The 19,288-nt window shown below is 50.3% G+C and overlaps 6 protein-coding genes across 6 annotated transcripts; 5 read left to right on the top strand and 1 right to left on the bottom strand.

Annotated features, from left to right (window-relative positions):
- Positions 1-5,108: 5,108 nt before the first annotated feature.
- Positions 5,109-7,127, top strand: BBA_09163 (carbohydrate-binding module family 21; the record flags this gene model as incomplete). The annotated part of the gene is made up of 1 exon (XM_008604260.1): positions 5,109-7,127. One exon carries the CDS (start codon positions 5,109-5,111, stop codon positions 7,125-7,127), a length of 2,019 nt encoding a protein of 672 aa, XP_008602482.1.
- Positions 7,128-9,337: 2,210 nt separating this feature from the next.
- BBA_09164 (oxidoreductase, 2OG-Fe(II) oxygenase family protein) lies at positions 9,338-10,887 on the top strand (the record flags this gene model as incomplete). The annotated part of the gene is made up of 4 exons (XM_008604261.1): positions 9,338-9,841; positions 9,907-10,297; positions 10,358-10,743; positions 10,798-10,887. The coding sequence occupies 4 exons, from the start codon at positions 9,338-9,340 to the stop codon at positions 10,885-10,887; spliced, it is 1,371 nt and encodes a 456-aa protein (XP_008602483.1).
- A 302-nt stretch (positions 10,888-11,189) lies between these two features.
- On the top strand, positions 11,190-11,946 carry BBA_09165 (tetratricopeptide-like protein; the record flags this gene model as incomplete). The annotated part of the gene is made up of 3 exons (XM_008604262.1): positions 11,190-11,217; positions 11,388-11,766; positions 11,817-11,946. 3 exons carry the CDS (start codon positions 11,190-11,192, stop codon positions 11,944-11,946), a joined length of 537 nt encoding a protein of 178 aa, XP_008602484.1.
- Positions 11,947-12,024: 78 nt separating this feature from the next.
- BBA_09166 (tetratricopeptide-like protein) lies at positions 12,025-13,310 on the top strand (the record flags this gene model as incomplete). Its single annotated transcript, XM_008604263.1, has 2 exons — positions 12,025-12,962; positions 13,022-13,310. 2 exons carry the CDS (start codon positions 12,025-12,027, stop codon positions 13,308-13,310), a joined length of 1,227 nt encoding a protein of 408 aa, XP_008602485.1.
- A 15-nt stretch (positions 13,311-13,325) lies between these two features.
- Positions 13,326-14,132, top strand: BBA_09167 (tetratricopeptide-like protein; the record flags this gene model as incomplete). The annotated part of the gene is made up of 1 exon (XM_008604264.1): positions 13,326-14,132. One exon carries the CDS (start codon positions 13,326-13,328, stop codon positions 14,130-14,132), a length of 807 nt encoding a protein of 268 aa, XP_008602486.1.
- Positions 14,133-14,341: 209 nt separating this feature from the next.
- BBA_09168 (retinol dehydrogenase 12) lies at positions 14,342-15,468 on the bottom strand (the record flags this gene model as incomplete). Its single annotated transcript, XM_008604265.1, has 3 exons — positions 14,342-14,585; positions 14,643-15,388; positions 15,442-15,468. 3 exons carry the CDS (start codon positions 15,466-15,468, stop codon positions 14,342-14,344), a joined length of 1,017 nt encoding a protein of 338 aa, XP_008602487.1.
- Positions 15,469-19,288: the final 3,820 nt, after the last annotated feature.

The raw sequence follows: 19,288 nt of genomic DNA on the forward strand, positions 1-19,288 counted from the left end.
AGAATGTCTGTGCAACGGTACACAGCAACGCAAGATGAAGAGCTTGCGCGATCGACATGCTTGTGTTGGCATGGAGCGGCCGCAAGACTAATTACAAGTTAACGAGCAGCCATTGCCAGGTTGTTAGCAGCATGCGCGACGGTGGAGAGGAACAAAAATACTTGCCCTGCTAGCGCGGGACAGGCGAGCATCAAGGTGCAGGCTGTGCCACTGTGGTGCGAGCGATCGAATCGAGGAGCCAACCAGAGCGACCCGGGGAGGGGGAATGCGTGGTGAAATGGATGAGAGAGGGGGTTACATGACACAGGCGGTAAGAGATTGCCACTTGGGAGATTTGTCGCAGTGTGGTTGCGGAGTTGAGATGCTGTGGCTTTTTGATGCTAGAAGTTGTCAAATGTGGCTTTCGAGTGAGATGGTGCGTCTCTTCAATGCTAGAGCTTGTCAAGTGCGGTCGCAAAGTTGAGATATGCTATGACTCTGTGATGCTAGAGTTTATCAAGTGCAGTCCGACGCCTAGAGGCCAGAGGTTAAGCCAAGCACTCGACAGCATGGCCATGGTCTGATGTTAGAGTCGCTCGCCGCTGACTCGCCGCTGGTCATGGACATGTCCGGACGCCATTCTCCGTCGAGGACGCTTGGTGGATTTCTGGGCGGCGCATGCCTGTATTGGTGACGGCACCGTGCAGCACAACGCGAGGTCCAATTTTGGCCGTGTCCACATTTCTTGTGAGGTGACAGCAAACCCACATGGCGGCATCGTCGATGTGTTTTTTTTTGGCCGCGTCAATGTCCGCCGTGGACGGGGCTCTTGTGTCTCATTAGACTCTTTTCTTTTTCTTCTCTCTGTTTTGTTCCTTGGCTGTTGCATGGGTTCGCTGTCTTGTCGGTTCGCATTGCGCCCCGATGAGTTGCCAAGAAAGGTCGCGAGATGCTAATGTAATAGAAACGACCGACAATCAGCAGCAAAGCTGACAGGGGTTGGTGAAAGATGCCAGCGTTCAAGGTCACAACGCTCGAAAAAGTTGTCGTGATGAAACCCCCGCCCGAAGCCGACGGGTCCGTGAGCACGGGCAATACTGGACGAAGAGCGGTAGTGCCATGGCTCGCCACGGTCGTAGAGTAACTATGCGAAGCGGATAGGAATGCGGTGGGCAAAAATCACCCGTCTTGTTGGGAAGCGCTGGCCAACGAGAGGGATGGACGAGTCGTGGCGTCTTGGTTTGGGTGCCTGGGTTCGGAGTACAACGGTGGGCACTAGCGGTATCTCGAGGAGCGAGTGATTGTGCGAGGCTTGTATGGGGGGTACGCCGTGTGAATACCGGTACGGCGGCTACGAGAAGTGATGATGGGTGTACAGACTGAATATGTTGCGGTGTTGAGACTGCATATTGCTTGGCGCGGGGCAGGCAGCGCACCGGCGCAACTGGCCGGATATTCATCCCTTCTTGGGGCGAAGTAGCGAGGCTGCTGGTCGTTATGATTGTCATGATTGGCAGGGAGCATTTTGGAGGGATGTGGAGATGCAAGACGCTTGCAGTTGTAGGCTTGGAAGTACTTAGACTTGCAGTCGTTGATGAGGTGGTGCGTTGTGGTTGGCGAGAAAAGAAGAAAAAAAAATTGAGAAAGGAAAAATTTTGACAGTTAGCTTTGGCTGGTGGCTGATTATCTCCGTAATAATGCATGGATACTGAGGTTTGATTGATAGGGGCGCCCCACTGGCTCGCAGCTCTTTTGCAGGCGCGACAAGGGCAAGTGCAAGTTGCCTTGGTTGGTGCCCCACCAAACATGGCCTGTGCAGCCTTATCAGTATTTCGAGAGAGTTTGGCGATTAGAATTGATGAAAAACTCTGCTTAATGGATTCACAGCATTTTGCCCTTGAAACCTCGATGGGGTGAATCCTGGAGCAGATCTGGCTTTGAACATGGAGATGGAGGCTCGTCGGCCAAATTTCCCCACGAATATTCGTTATCACTGGAGAAGTAGGGGTAATGCATCGAGGTGGGTGCGTTTGCTGCAGTCAACCAGATCACTGCGTATCCGTACGCTCTGCCACGTCTGAAAACTTTGGATGGGGTCAACAGTTGGCAACTAAGAAAGATTACTACGACGATTTGGAGTTGGTTGTCAGAATCACGCTTGTAGTTTGATGGGTAAGGTCTACCACCTCCCTGCGTCTCAGCTAGAGGGGCCAGCCCGGCAGGCGTCGTCCCAAAATGATAGCTCCGCGCCGCAAAATGAGGCGTCTTGATAAGCAGATCAACAGCCAGGCTAATCCGTACCGGGACAAGACAAGCTAAATAATAATACAGGCTCGCTAGTATTATCAGCGGTCCGCAACTTCTTACTACCGTCTAGCTTCAGCCGCAGCAACAGCACCAGGACCGCTGGGCAGGCCAAGCCGCACTCAGGTTAGCGTACTGGTCGGAGATTCGAGTGATGGCCGGTAACAGCAAATGTCTCATCAGCAGTCTTTCTATTCCGCCACCAGATTGCCTATTCGGGCGGAAAAGTGACGTGAAGAGTTGTCTAGAGTTGTCTTGGAAAGGAAACAACTGCCGTTGATAGTCGGCGAGACAGCGCACGATGTTGAAAGTGGACTGACCTGCACCGCCGACGGATGAGATGACAATAATCTAGACCACTGGGCGTCACAGTCTATTTCATGGATGGTTCCCCACCGGTGCCGGAGCCGGCGGTACCAGCCCGGCGCCACGGCGAGAATTGGCCAGAGAAGGTAGTGCAACGAGATTTGGAAGGGGCAAGCAGGGCGTGAGAAAGTTGACTGCTCTCTTCTCCATGCAGACTCGACCCATTGGATGGTAAAAACTGCGGCCGTGGTTTGGGACCCCTGTCTGGGTTCTTGTCTGGGTTAATCAAGGTGCGCCGTTGCAGTGAGAGGAGCAAACTCAAAGACACCGTTGTGGTCGATGACGAAGGCTTGTGTGACTGGAGATTGTGCATGGCTATCCGGAAATGTCCATACCAAGGCACAGCAATGTGCAAAAACCACACTTGATTTCCTTTGCTGCAACGATTAAGATTTCCAGGGTCCTGACGTCCCCCAAGGTATTCGTACCAGTAGATGGTGTCGACAACGGGCCAAGTTGGCATGCTCACTAATAAGTTAAGCAGTCGGTACTAGTAGAAGCCAGCCATGGGGTGCCAAGTTTTCAGTATTCATTAGACGAGGCGGAGATGCAGCGAACCGAAGTCCGAGTTTTGGATTTCCTTGGAGCGCGCGGGGCGGCGCGGCGTTGTGCATGGGGAATTTTTCGCTAATTCCCTCAACAGTTCATGTTTCCCCGTGGAAGAATGCCATCTCACGTCTCTCTCTCTTCTTTTTTTTTTTTTTTTTCTTTTGCCACCGTGCAGGGTCCAAACTTGCATTGGGACAAAAGTGATGAATATTCGCTGGCCATGTTGCCATGCTGCCATGGTGTGTGGGCTCGGTGGCGAGGGCGCTGGCAGTGGGTTGTCTAGCGGCGGCACGGGAGTTGTGCGGACGTGATAACTGTGTGTGGCGAGATGAGAATTCACAGAGGAGAGATAAAAGTCGTGGTTCACAAAGTGAATACATCAAATCAAGCTAGATGCCGGGCGGCAGTGCAACCCGACAACAGAGGCAAACCGGGTGACGATAACGTGATTGTGCAAAGGATTAATAAAGGAATAAAGCAGCAACAAGTTTTTTTTGTTCCTCCCTCCCCCATCTTTGATTTTGGCATACCATCCTAGCATTGTCCCACTAGACGACACGCTAATTGGCCCGCATAGACTGCACGCGCCTCAATATGCTGCGCGCCATCGGCCGTGATATGCAGGCATAGGCAGAGAGAGCCCCAAGGAGCCCCTCTGAATTGGCTGTTGCCTCCACAGGGTGATGTGATGTGCGATGGAGTGGGCTGTTTTATCATGATTACTGCAGAATTAGTTGATGCAGGTTCTGGTGTTGCTAATTATTTTGGTATGGCCGGTTGTGGCTTGAGAGGCAAAATACTTTTGACCGGTGCAAACGGGCAGCACCTTCTAGTGGCACCTACGACGTCTACGGAATCTTCCATGAATTTGACAACCACCAAATTAGTTGCAGCGATTTTTTAAAAAAGGAAAATAAAAAACAGCAACATCGTCTGTAAACACTAAACATTACTAAATTTACTAAAACCTCCCCAGAGCCACTCCCCTCCCCGCCTCCTCAGCTAGCGTCCTCGGTGCCCCCTTGACCTCCTTCTCAGTGGCTCCTACAACGCCCTTGTAGTGCTCTCGCCACGCCCAAAACATCAAAAACACACCTCCCCCACCTCTTTTTTCCCTGTTTTTCGTCCTCTTCGTCACTCCTCCCCCACGCAGGGCCGAATTTTTTTTTTCCCTTCTCGTCGTCCTGGTCGAGGGGTTGTTTATTCTTCTCATTAAATCATCTTCAATTCGATATTCTCGTTATCCAATTTGGTTTCGGAGTCGTTTGCTCTTCTTGTCGTCAAACCCGCCTCGACCCGCTCGTCGCTTCCGGCGTCGCCTCGCTCTACAGTCCACTGTACCGTTTGCTGCGTCGCCCACCACTCGACCAACATCTCTCTCTTCTTTATACCCTTCACGACCACCTCACCGTCGTCCCCGTCTTGCCGTCTTTTTAATACCCATCTTCGCATCCTCGAGCGTGCTTTAACCGCAAATTGCCTGGTTTGGTTGCTGGAATATTGCCCAAGCCTTGTTTCTGTACGGCACTTGCACTGCGGCGCATCCGATCTCTCCGACGTAGGTTCAACCGTCCAGCAGCAACCATCTACAACTCCATCAACACTTGGATCTCAAATTTCTTTCCCGAGCATCACCTTTATCATCATTACTCTTTCGCATTGCAAATTCGCGTTTCTGCTGCCACCTACGACACTCCCAGTTCGATACGCTAACACACCCCAGTCCCTAGAGCCGTTTGGACATCTCACCCATGTATTAATCGCCAAATTCTTCTTTCCAACTATTCGCTTCATCCTACAGTGCTTCTCATATAGGCACTGCTAGTCGAACAGCGCCCTTCATTCACCCACCCCGTCTAAATTTAACATAGTCGAATTGTTTCGCGAGAGGGCTCTGCCCGCCTCTGGCAATGCCTTATACGCCGCCCTCTCGGTCACCCGCTTCCTCAATCTCTGCCTCTCCAGACGTCAGCCGACGCTCTTCCTTTCAAAATGGTCCTCGTCCCTCACTACCGCACTCGGCCTCGTACCTAAACAAGCACCGTCGCTCACCCTCCATCACAACTATTAGCACCGACCAACCAACAGCCGTCCAGCCTCCTCCAACTGCCAGCTTGCGACAGTCCCCTCCCCCCGTCACAGATGTACGCCTTATCCCTGCCGGTGCCGTCATTTCCCCTCCCGAGTCTGCCTCTGGCAGTGATGATGAGTTCAAGGCCGCGTCCGAGGATAACTTGAAACACCTTCGAGAGGCTGTAAGTCAAATATCACAAGGCACGCCGTTGTCTTCGGATGAGAACCTCGCCGACGCGGCCAATGCTATCCTCGCCCTGTCGCCCATGCGCATGGGCTTCAGCACCTCGGATCTATCGTCTTATCCCAGTTCCGGCCCCAAGGTTAGCCACAGCCGCTCCGCCACGGAGCCACATGCCAGCTTTTCTACATCCGCCGACAACTCGGCCACCATTTCCTCAGAGTCTGAAGAGGATCTCCGCTATAAGCCGCAAATGGTCAGGAAGAAATCTGGCGAGCTTGTTCGACCTGCTTTACGCGGTTCCTCTCGCCGGCGTCCCCTGAGCATGCCAGGCACACCCGTCTTCTCCAAGGCTGTCCACTTTGACTCACACCTTGAACACGTTCGCCACTTCCTCCAGGTTGATCGGCCTCTAGCTGTTAGTGCTGGCTCGTCTCCGGTCGAAGCCTATGAAAGCGACACTGAGTATCCTTTCCTAAACGGCCCCCAGACACGAACACCCCCCTTTGAGTGGGAGCTTGCCACCACCAACTTTCCTCATGACAACAACCTAATTCGCCGATCCTTGCCGGCTCGTTTGGAAAAGGTTTGGCTGTCCAAGGATCAACAGTCTCTACAGGCGTCCATCGACGTCGCCAACCTGGCTTTTGAGAAGCTCATTACCTGCCGCTTCACTCTGGATGGGTGGAAGACAACTTCTGAAGTCACTGGGGAGTATACCAGCTCCATTGACACGCGCAAAGGCACCGCTGGCCACGACCGTTTTACCGTGTCTATTCAGCTGGCAGATACGGCCAACCTAGAGAGCAAGACGCTCTTCTTCTGCATTCGCTACTCGGTTAATGGCCAAGAGTACTGGGATAATAACAACGGCTCCAATTTTCAGGTCGATTTCCACAAGAAACACCTGCCTCAGCGCGGCAAAGGCCAGTTTCAGGGCGCTAATAAGACCGCTGGCAATCTGCCACGCAGCAGCCGCCGACAGAGCCACTCGACTGGCCCGAGGCCAATCTCGATGCCCGCGTCGCTCGACGACTTTGCCGATCACACGGGCTTCCAATTCGACCAGCCCCTGCACGAGTATCTCGGTGAGTGCGGCACCGGTCTCCGCCTCAAGTCAAAGTCCTTCAACAACCTGGCTAGCGACAATATTATCAAATCGCTTGCCACACCTAGCGGGGCTGCTTTTGCCAATCGCTATGACTTTGGTGCTTCTCTGGATGCCGTCAAGTCTCGCAAGGACGCGTCCCCCAAGGAGGCCGACACTCTATATATGAAGGGCAACACCAAGGGCGCGGATGCCACCATCTCTGGCGCGCCACAATTTGTGGCCGCGGCCCCTAGCACGGCCATTGCCAACTCCTCCTACGAGGAGCTTGTCAATAAATATTGCTTCTTCGGCGCCAAGACGTCTCCACAGGAGACGCCGCTGCGGCCCAAGGTAGACACGACCGACGCCAAGATACTCGAAAAGTATCAGGTATCGCCGCCTACTTCTCCTGCCAAAGAGAGCGTCGCCAGGGTGAATACGATCGAATATGCCACAGCCCCGTCTGTGATGCGATCCGCCTCTCCCAGCTTTACGCCTTTCACGGGCACATCGACGGCCGACATGGCTTTTCACACACAGCAGACGCCAGACCGATTTGTTTCTGCGACTGCGATCTGGGGATGATTTATTGAATGGTTTGCCTCACGCCGCCTATCTAGAAGGGCTTCTTTCTACGTGGACCGTGCTATACGGGCCCGGCTATTTGAGATTGACACGAGTATGGAGTTTGGCGCTGTTTATTTCCTATTGTCGATAATGATGTTTTAATGACGGCCGACGGTTCGCACTACGGCTTCGCATGGTTATGCATTTGATTTGCCTTGCATTCTGCTTTCGAGCGTGGTATTACTATAGTTTATTATTATCTCTCAGGTGTTTCTCGGGCTCTTGACTATTATGAGCATCGTCTTTTTGTACTCTCTCCGCAAAGAGTACACGGTTTGCGGACTCGTTAAGAGTACAGCATGATTTGGGTTGGCACAGCACAAAAGCAATGGGTGGCCGGAACCCGCATTTGCGTGGCGGCGGTGTGGTATGGTTAAAAAAATTGAATGATAACATCGTTTATCTTATCCATGTATGTGAGGATGTGCGTGATTTGTGAAGTCCCTGATGCGTGAAACGTCGTACCTTGAGTCCCAAAAAGTGGTTCTAGGACCGAGAATGGCCCCGATGTAGTACTGCGTGGCCATCCCTTGTGTTTGTATTCAGAGACTGGGATTGAATGCGACTTCATAAGGTGATAGAGACATTTATCACCAAATCGCAGTGGAGCAGCCAAAAAACACACATCACATGGCGGACTTGCAAGCGCCTGGCCATGACAGCAATCGTACCAAACCGTCTGCAATATGCTCAATCCGCTCAATCCGCTCAATTTACTCAATATTCTTAAATTTTGAATACATCCATATTAAAACACCAAAATTGAAAAGAAAGTTGTCGGTTGGTCACTGGATGTCACTCGTTGACGATACTTCGGGTGACAGTCCACCCTCATCCGCGACTCTCCACATGGCAGGGACATGCTTCAATACTCCTTGAAAGTCGGATGCAGCATTGGAGACTGTCGTCTGAAGTAACTGAGTTTACGGCTTTAAGAACTTAAAGGGAAAGAAAGTGAGCGGAGATTGACAATGGCGTTCTACTCACTTTGGAATTTCCTCTTTTGTCCATCTTCCTTCCCTTCTAGACACCCACCACCACTTTCATCGCATGTTTATGCAGAAGCGGGCCTGTTTCTGACAAGAAGTTTCTAACTAACCATTATGATAATATTGATGGTTTTGATCCCACTGCCCTGGTGCTCTTCTACTTCTCCCTCGATATGGAAGACTGCCTTGTGATTGGCGCATCATGGGGTATTGGGCTGTAAGTCGCTGCCGGTTCCCTCGAAGCCGGCACAAGAGTTATCATCACTTGTTCGATTGCGTCAACAGTCTTTTTGGTCGTTTCTTTGCCGACATTACGACCATCTTCAGTTGTGTTCGGTCTGGTCACTGTGGTTGACGATGCGGGCATTGCTGAGCACATCCATCCTGGTTGGAGACATAGACGTCAGCCTCAATGGTGAAAGGCTTCAAGAGCTAGGCAGCAGCGTCTTCACGGCCAGCGTGAGCGTCATTTTGGACAAGACTACACAGAAGCAAGGGGCCACAGTGCGGCACAAAGCTTGACTGTGGGGTGTGAGAGGGAATGATCCGAGACACATCGCCAACAAAGAAAGCTTCATTGCGACGTTCTGGTGGTGAGCTGTGCAAGCAATTGGACCTGAAGGCATCCTCCGTGTACCCAGCTAGTGATGTAAGCAGTAGAAAAACTGGCAAATATTGTACTTGCACTCCCGATCTGAGTGAAATTTACCGAGGCTTTAACAACGAACGTGGTGTTGATGGTGGATAGACTCTACCCTAAAAGACAAGATGGAAAGACGCAGGTCAAAAGCACACAAGTATGTGCCTTGTAGTCGAGCGACAGCAAGGATGAAAGTACTCAGTCGTGAGCACTTGTTGACAAATTCACTACAACAACTGAGGATAGGGCGGTAAATGGTAGGAACCATGAGACAGTCGTGATTAATTTGCCGCATGTTCCTTCCCACATGGCTAATTCGGTACTTTGCGGCACTACCTTGTCGTTGCTGCCTGGCACGGTGGCACTATAAACAAACTCGGCACAGCTCATTATAAGCGTGCAAACGGACAAGCTTGGCCATCACTATCAACTTATAAAAAGGGCGTTCTTCCCCTTCTCTTTCTCCTCCATCTCTTCCTTTTCGGCCAACTCATTTTCGCACAGAACAGCCCACGTCCAATCCAGAGAACCAAACCAAAATGTATGCACCCAGGGCCGAAGCAGAGTCGATTCCAGCTCTAAAGGAACTCAAGAATGTTTTGGCCGAGCAAAAGCATTCGTATGTTTGCGGTGGTCGAGTTCCCATCGCCGCAAACGCCATCTCGAGCGCTGGCGAGGCGGCACCAGCCATGAAGCAGGCGCAGCAATCTGATCCAATTACGATTCGATGGGACGTGAGCGGACTCTCGGAAGATGACGAGTCTCCATGTCGCAAATTGACCCTTCCAGTCTCCAAACAAGCTGATCGGAATGCCCTTAGTGCCCTGATCCAGGACTGCCAGCCTGCGACCTTTGGCTTGGGTGGCCAGGATGTATACGACGAGACCTACCGCAAGGCTCTGAAGATGAATCCAGATGAGTTCTGCAGTACCTTTGACCCTTCCTCTCTCGGAATTGTGGACACGATTGCACAGATACTCCTCCCAAGCTACTTGGATTCGGCCACACACCGGGCTGTGGAGGCGAGGCTATACAAACTCAATGTAAGTGTCAGGGGGCACTTGTTGATCTGATGAACAAATCTGACACTTTCAATTTCTGTATATAGGTCTACTCGGGTCCATCCGGCATGTTCAAGGCCCACGTCGACACGCCTCGCTCTCCGATGCAGTTTGGGTCTCTTGTGGTTTGTCTCCCCGTCGAGCACCAAGGCGGACAGCTCAAGGTTCGCCATGAAGGAGAAGAGACGACCTTTGACTGGAGCATGCTTGCCAATCAAGACAAGACGGCGCATATCCAGTGGGCGGCATTTTATAGCGACTGCGAGCACGAAGTCATGGAGGTTTCGGGCGGAAACCGGCTCACCCTGACTTACAACCTCTTCGCGGTCCCTGGGGCCGGGCGCTTGACGGGACAGTACTTGACACTGGACCCGACGCACCTACCGTTATACCGCGCTGTGGAGAAGATGATCTCACTGGATCCGTTTTCTGGACAAGGTGCGCTTGAACAGGTATCAAAATATGATGGACGACTTGCGCTGACTTGATGCTCTGCAGGGGGTATGCTGGGCTTTTGGTGCTCCCATGTCTACGCTTACAACAACGCTACAGAAGTGCCTCTCCCTGAAACACTAAAGGGCGTCGACGCAGCCCTGTGGGAAACCTTCAAAGCTCTCGGCATCGATGTCAAGATTGCACCAGTTGTACAAATAGACGATCGTGCCGAAGAGGATTTTGAGGATTACGAGGAACCTATCAAAGAGATACCCTCAGAGTGGATTGTCGGAGAGAAATTTGGCCTCGAATTGCACGGTTCTTATCCAGTGGAGGGCTTTGAGGAGTACAACGAATTGTACACATCATGGGGTTCCTACCTCAATAAAATGCCCACCTATTGGCTCACGAAACCCGTTCAACGCGAACCCCAGATCTTCTACGCGGCGGTAAGTATTGACCATGCAGATTGAACGTGAATTTGCGCTAACAGATCATGCTAGTATGGCAATGAGGCATCCCTGGGCATTACGTACTCGAGCTGCGCTATTCTTGCAACTCTGCCACCAACAGAGTCGGCGTCTACCGACTAAACAAGACGGCTGTTTCTATACTTGAAAGAATAGCAATAGTTGCTTAGCTCTGTCAAATTTCCATTTTGCTTCTCTCGCTTGGTCGATCAGTAGTAATCGAGGTGAAATTATTCTAAGATGCGTTGAAGTGACGCGTTCATTAACGCGCGCGACGCGACTGATCGACGCAGAGCAACTCACCGCCTATCGGAAAGTGGGCTCCTGGTCATTCCATCAACCCCCTCACGAATACCACCGAACAGAAAGCCCCAACTCTAATAATAGCTTTCCACTAGTACAAGAGGGACAAAGCCGCTTCGAACATGTTGGCTATCCATACGAGGACTTCATGTACCTGCAATCCCTTTTGCGGTACCCAGAGCGAAATGGCGGCCACTGACGCTGACACGGCCGAGAAGGCAAGAGCGTCTGGCAACGAATTTTACAAAGCAGGCCAACTCGCAAAGGTTGAACTGTCCTAGAACTGAACTCTATTGGATTACTTCTGACATTAGCCCTAGCCGAAAAAGCATACCAATTAGCGGCATCCCTTGCTCCGCAAGATCCAGCCCCCGTCTCCAACTCGTCCGCTGTCAAGTACGAAACAGGGGATTACAAGGGTTCCATCACATACATCAAACATGCATTGGCTCTTTCTGCTGCCGGGACCAACGACGCTGCAAAGATTGATAAGCTCAACGCTCGACTCGCCAAATGTTTCCTTCATCTACGCGACTTCAGCTCTGCCAGGGATGCCTTACTCGCCATCAGCAACCGAGACCTCCGGATTGAGCTGTCCGAATCGCTGGAATCTGCGCTAAAGCTCCAGGCTGCCGTTGCTGATGAATGTGCTCTCAGAAAACAGATCCTGAATCATGTACCGCGCTTCAAGTCATGGCTGTATGCTTGCCCTCTTCTCGTGTCCTTGACTCGCTAATGACACAACTTAGCTCCAATGTTGCTGAATACTACCCTTCTGGCCACGACCAGGCTGAGTTGCTCAAAGAACCACTCGGAATTGATAAGAATGGCAAGAGGCTTGACATATCTTTGCTCTTTGCTGGTTGCGGAGACGCATGAAATGTATATGCTGCACTTGCCTCAATGGGAGTGAGGGAGGACGACTCGGAACGTAATTTTGGGCATCTTCACATCACCATGTTGGATCTGAAGCACGCATCAATAGCCAAGGCACTAATTCTCTTTAACATGATGCATGAGATTGACAAGGAGATGACGACGAAAGGCCCTCACCCGACAGACTATTTTCTCGTCATGGCGTACGTGTTTGCTTGCCAGATCATCCCACCCTTTGTCCAAAAGAAGTTGCAGAGCAACATTCAAGATCTCATTGAGAGGCTTGAAAACAAGAAGGAACCTCTTTCATTTATCCACCTTCATGCATGCGATACAGAGGCTGTGATTCGAATCCTCCGACAGTGGCAGAACCCGTGGCCTGCAATCTCCAAACCAGCACATGTGAGGAAATTTATCGAGGAAAAAACCCCCCCGCCGAATCCTCTTGCACCCGACAAAGGTCCAGATGGTCCAGAAAAGAAGGACTTTAGGAAGTTTGCAGCTTTGTTCCCGTCGCAGGCACTCGCGAGACAATGGGAGCCATCTCTTGCGGACACTCTGGCCGAATACAAAAAGACAGGCAAGGGCAAAAAGCTACTGCAGCAAATAGATGCTACCTGGGCCGTCAACAATACGCTGATTGACTATGACGTTGCTGATTATGAACTCGAGATCCCGGGTGGAAGCTGTGCTTATCTCGAGTTTGACCCGTTGGAGATGGTGTCGGCAGCGGATTTTGCATCCAAGAGCGGAGAGCGCGCCAAGGCCAAAACGAACAACTCGATAGATCGCCTCGCTGATGTTTTTCGTGTCATTACAATCTCTACCATGAAGCTGCATTCTCAGAAGAGATTGATAGTGGAAATGATTGTAGGGGAGATGACGGACATCATGGAGCGCATCCGCTACAATGCGCTGGAACACAGACGCCCTGACCCAAAGAACTCCAAGACCGATGAGCCTTTGGACCCGACTAAATTCCCGCAGACCTATGACTACATACACATGAGCAATATCCCGTGAGGCCAACATATATATCCCAACATGACTGGCGCGCGGTGGCTAACCATGACTCCAGAGATTATATTGGCGGCCATCTCACCACCTTCTTAGTGGCCCGGCCGCTGCTCAATGACAAGAGTCTCTCCAGCTTGCGCTTCAATAACCTACTTAATTCCCCCGAATTTGAGAACCACGAGGCTTTCCAATCCGAATATCTGCTCATGCATGACGAGGAGCACATCAAAAGCCACTTTTCAGTGCGCAGGCGACCAGGAGCCAGCATTGCTGATAATCCCATCTTCAAGAGCATGTTTGCAGGCAAGATCAGCTCCTTTGCATTCGAAGGCGACATGATCTGGGACTGAATGCCTAGAAAGCAGATGACTTACCCGCAGCTTCTGCCTCGTGCCGCATTCGAGAAGTGGATACATGGCCATTTTCTCAAGATTTGCATACCTTATCCGCGGCCAATCTTCAGTGGCTCGCCAGTCTACGCACCTCTTAATCTCACCGCCGTCATCCACCTCATGATCAGCATGTTTGAAATGGGCTATCCTGCACACTGGCTGCTCAGGGTATTTTCTCAACTATGCAGTGGGGTCATCACCACTACGGCCCGCCCGCCAACAGAGCGCGTTACTGATGCTCCTGCTGCTGATGCTGTGCATGCGCCCAAAGAATTTTCTGTGCAGCCTTGGGTTTCCGAGTTTACTACCATGCTCAGCATCTGGTGTGGTCTGATTCCATTCGGCATGGACTCGTTGGGCGGATCTCTTGTCCCGCTTACAGACATAAACCAGTACAGTATTGCCTTTCCCCCCTTTGCTGCCCAGCACGAGCGCCTCCCGCATTTTATTCTCTTATTCTGGAACACGAAAATTGGGTACACGTTGAAGCCGCCAGCTTCCTTGTATTCGATTCTCTCGGGCAGCGGTAATTATTACGCAAACACACACGCATCACCCAAGGTTCTGCTAGACAAGGCAATCGTCTGTGTATCCGCTTTCCAATATGTCATGGAATCGAGGAGCGCTGTGTTTTCAATGCGGGCTGATCAAATGGAGGAGATGAAAGCTGGCGAGTGGAGGGCATTCATCTGGCGAACAGATGCTTGGCAAGCTGTGACTGAAGGCGTGGAAGTATCTCGTGGTCTGGTGACTCGTCAAAATTGGGGCAGCATGGTTTAAAAGCCAAATTTTCTTCAATTTGTGTACGGAAGAGGAGCCAGAGTGGTACCTTGTGAACACCCCTTGAAAGTGGCAATTGACGTCGAAGCACAACGGTTTCTAGGTTCATCCTGTCATTCACTCATCAATGCAACATCAACCAACTCCGCAGAGGGCTGAGATTGATCATCTCAACGAGGAGGATCTTATAAATTATATAAAACTAGCAACTACTCGGCCAATTTTAGTTCTGTTTTCGTCTCAACGACCTTTCTCGTCAAGTCCATTAAATCGTCCGCCAACTCTTCATTCTGCGACATGCTGCTACCCTGCTCTGGGACAGCAGGAGGGCAGATGTATTGACCAGATTCTTTCGTGGTCGTAGCCGCAAAAATCGTGCTCACAGCTCCCTGGAACTGACTTTTTTTGAATGGTTCGAATCCTACTGACATGCCATAGCCGGCCACAGGATATCTGGTAACGTAAGCATTACCGAACAAGACGTCCTAGATGGAATGAGGAAATACTCACGGCTCGTGGATATCTTGTTTGCTTTGTTTCGTGCTCACAATGCCTGGGTGGGTTGCGTTCATCAAAATGTTGGGATACCCAGCCATTGTTACTTTTCGGTTGAAATACCGCGCATAGAGAATACCCGCCAGTTTAGACCTGCCGTACTGTTCTTTCGGGCCCAAGTCTTGGTTCAAGTCATTCACAGATTTGAACTTGAGATTGCTTGGGACACTTTCGTGCAGATTGCTCGACATGTTGACGATTCTCACAATCGAGCCGGTACTTGCAGTCTTCTTCATCAAGGGAAGAAGATACGAGGTCAGAATGGTGTGGCCAATATGGTTCACGGCCATGTGACGATCGACTCCGTAGTCTGTGAGTTGGTAAGTCATGATGCCCCTGCCGGCGTTGTTGATGAGTATATCGAGACGATCTGTCGATTTTTTGATGTTTTCTGCAACTTCTTTGACGCGCTTCCAGTCACTCAAATCACACTGCAGCCAGGTAACTTTTTCTCCAGCCTCGTTTCCCATGTCTTTGGCGATGGCCTCTACTGCATTCTTGGCCTTTTCCTCGGATATCGATAGCATGTAGACCTTGGCAATTTTATGCTTGATCAATGTGTAAGTAATGGCATATCCGTTACCCTCGCTGCCTCCGGTGACCACGGCAACCTTGCCGGATTGGTCGGGGGTATCGTCAAGGCTAAACTGATGCGTGGCTATTTGAGGAGCAGGTCCACCCAAGTTCTCGGCGAGTGTGTTCTGTGCGTGTTAGAGTCTGTCGGTAGTAAAGGGCGAAAAGAAAACGGAGCTACCTTGATGTATGCTATAACTGAAGCCATTTTCGTCGCAGTTCTGTCACCACCGGTACAGATCGTGATGGTAATGGGTAAAACTTGGTTATTTGCAGATCTGGCTGGGGATCAAAGGCGTTGGTTGTACTAATGCAGGGACTGCTACTATATAACTAATTATATAACTTATTATGATGAGCTGCAAAAGGATGAATGCACGAGTGTAGTATAATAGTGATGATTCACTATGATGAGATGACTATTTTGGCTGGATCTGAGACGCAACGCGTCAATGACTAGGCAATGATGTAATACGTCCAAGAAGAAGGAATGTAGCCAACATCTCTTTGTTGGCAAAATTATTAACTCATGGCCTAGTATTTTGGGATAATAGACGGTGTGTGATACGGACAAATAATAATTTCGCCTTGGTTACTTTGTCATGCGGAAACAAAACTTGGGTCATTGCAGCAGGCCTTTAGTCGCGGTCGCCTAGTTACCAGCGGCTCACCAGAACAGGCTAGTTAGTTAGCACAACGTCAACACACACAAAAATTAGTGCACCGAGGAAGCCGGCGGCGGTAGAATTTCCTCGCTTTACAAGTCACTCGTCGTGGCGCAAGCTAAAGATGAAGCTCGTGGGTGGCCGGCGGAAAGCCCATGGAATGATAATTATCAGGTGGACGCTACTGTCATCTAGCGTGGTATAATGTTTTCGTGTAAAATACTGGTTATATCTCCAAGTATCATAAGTAGATTAGCCGTATCTTAATGAAAGTCGATATACCTATGGCGGAGGTAGTTTAGGAAGGCATTTTTATTAGGTGTGGCCTTGTTAGAGGCCGCAAGGGGTGGGATCGTGACTTGACGTATGTGGAGGCATCTATCGGGGCCTACAAGGTGAATTTTCTTCAGCTACCTCGCCCTACGAATCAATTACAGGGTAAAGTACTACTTGGAAGTATATGGACAAAAGGAAATAAAAGATAGATTAGAAAGCACCCAGAGAATGCTACAAAAGTCAGGTTTAAAGGCGATCAAGGGCTTACGTGATAGCGAAAGCGCCCTCTACATCAAGCTGGCCTCGACAGGTCGCAAGGTCTCGGAATACGCGGCTAGGTAGGGCCTTGGCCTCAGTATCTGTGGGACACTTTTGATGCGCAAATGGGCGAAACAATACTGGTGTTTATAACTAGTCTAGCATACGTTGAGGGCTGGGACACATATACTGGCACACCCGATGCACTGGTATATACTCGACCCGAAGCGCTGAGCCGTGACCAAAACAGCTTCGCCAACCAGCACTCGCAATTGTCTTTAGTCGGTGGGCTTGTCTTACGCCACCAAGCCGCAATATAGAACCATGTCTACATGACTGGAGAAAAGATGCCCGGCCCTCGTCTGCTTGACTGTTGTATATTAATGTCTCGGAAGGATACAACTACTGGCTAACGGACCTAGAGTTTTATATCCCGATGCGGAAAAATACCCCGTGGGGTCTTGCAAGCCGCGAATGCCAGGCAGTCGACGTATAAAGAAACGGAGTAGTGATACTCCATGCCTACAGTAGATGCATGTTAGCAATCTATCTACGCATTACTATAGCGTGAGTGTTGTATCATGCTGGCTCTACATGTATTTCCTAGCACTTTCTCTGATGATGCGAAATAGGTCGCTGGTGAAGTGCTGTTAATCGGAACGGCTGGACCAGCTGAACCACTCACACCCATCCGTGCTACTACTGCGTCTCAATGTTGCACTCCCAGTTTCAGCTCACGAACAGCCAAATACCAGACAAATGAGGTAACAAAATTCTACATCTCTCCAGGTCACCAAAACTCGTCGTAAGCAGAACAGAACCTCCATCCTGGTGGGTTGGGTAAAGGTCCCATTCATTGTGCTTCATGCAGCATTTAGCGGTTATGCGGCTGGCTGAATCGTTTAGAATGGCTGTACGCCATGCAGGGTATGACGGCGCTTCCATCACACGACGGTCTGGACCATTCTCTGTTCCTCCTTGCACTTGGATATGTGCTGCCCTAGAAACTCAATCATGATATGCCTCCGCATGATGAATATATATAGAGCCTAGTCCTCGTTCTATGATCTTGAAAGAGGCGCTTTAATCTTTAACTCAATCAATCTCCTGACGAACAAATCCTACACACGCAGAGAAAAGGTGAGTAACTCAAAGTACTCGTCGATTACTGTAATATTTTTTATTAACGATGTAGTAGGTGCTTTCTTGTACATCCAACAATGGACACGGCGAGCCCCCCGCAGCGCGTACCCCGGACAGTTACTATTACTAGCCCGGGTTATTTCCAAAACGGCGGTTATCGGGAAGATGATAGGAATACCCTTGTTGTCAGCTGGCAGGCAGGCAACAAGGTAGATGTCTGGGCTGTTCACGATGATCTTGGACCGCTTCCCTTTCTGCATCCAGCCCCTACTGGTCAGCAAAAAGAGCGCATCATCAGAGTTTATGGTCGTGTTCGCTGCCCTCGCTCAGATAGTGTCGTCTTCAGAGTGACGTAGGATCTCCATGCGGGCTGCGGTCGTTGTATGGAGTTCTCCTCTGGAGTTTAAGCTCGGCCGGCCGTCTAGGGGCGAGGCGGACAATGTGTGACTGCATACGTGTTGTTACATTGAACTCACCCATATACAAACTACAGAAATCACCAAATCAGCGCAACACACATCTCTGGCTCCGTGGTTGTCTCATGTCATGACAATATGTGATGAGTAAAACCAGACCACGCAGCAACACCTCTGCCCTGAAATCGGTTCTCGTCTTGGTATTATTCATAAAACTCGACTAATCAGTGGTGAACAGAGAAGCGGCAAAATGTACGGCATACCATTCTGTATGTTTTGCTGACCTCGATCGGCCGCAATGTCCCGGTAAGACGCGGTCAGTACGCCAGAGTCTTGGCATCGAACTCTGTGTAACACTTTTCATACGCAAATAAGCTAATGTCAATAATCTTGTGCGCTATGCTCTCGCTTTAATAGAGTGACATGTAGAACACTTCTGAATCTGCAAGATTCTGACGCGGCTTGCTTATAAAGGTGAGGCTTGCATAGCGATCATGTCGTCGATTGGGCCCAGTAGGGTAAGGGATAGATGCGAGAGCCTATGGTTTCCGCGATGCCTTACCAGATGTCGCATTTAGCCAAAATGCAACATTGACGCGGTGAGCTTGAGGGTTGCATGAGATGCACTTCCATGTGATGTCAACCTGATTACATTAGTGTTTGCGGCTTCAACACATCGAAATGAACTATTGACAAGGCTGGGTGGGGGGAAAGGAAATAAACGTTACAGCAAAATGCGGGGTGCAACTACCGCGATCTGGGGCAGCAGTGGAGTTGGGCAGCTGTGGGAGAACAGGGCGCTATAACTAGATACAAAGAGCATAATGCGTATGAGGAACTGATTGACAAGGACTTGCAAAATTACATTCGAAAGGCAATGGAATGAATTACTGCTACGAGGTGTCGTTGGGGAGCTGCCTAGATGTCGAGTTAGACTTGAGAGATTTCGAGATGTCACAAGACAAATTGAGGGGGCTTCCCCTTGTAAAGCAGCTTTTTATCCGTCATTACTGTGGACTTGGAAGCAAATGCGGGGTTATAGAAGAAGCCTACTGCAGAGTCTGGGCTGCTCAATCCGGCAGTCGACCGTATCAGCGCGGTGACCCCCACGGTGGCATAACAGGTCGACTGGACAGCAATATAATACTGTTAAAAGTTGGACTAAAACGACTAGAGCTCGTAAGCCATGGACAAAACAAACGAATCAAAACCATCCTAGTCCGAATCATATTCAGTTCCCAAGTCCTCGCATCCGTCTAAGAAATACCTT

Source organism: Beauveria bassiana, assembly GCF_000280675.1.
Source record: "Beauveria bassiana ARSEF 2860 unplaced genomic scaffold BBA_S00046, whole genome shotgun sequence".
Classification (NCBI taxonomy): Eukaryota; Fungi; Ascomycota; class Sordariomycetes; order Hypocreales; family Cordycipitaceae; genus Beauveria; species Beauveria bassiana.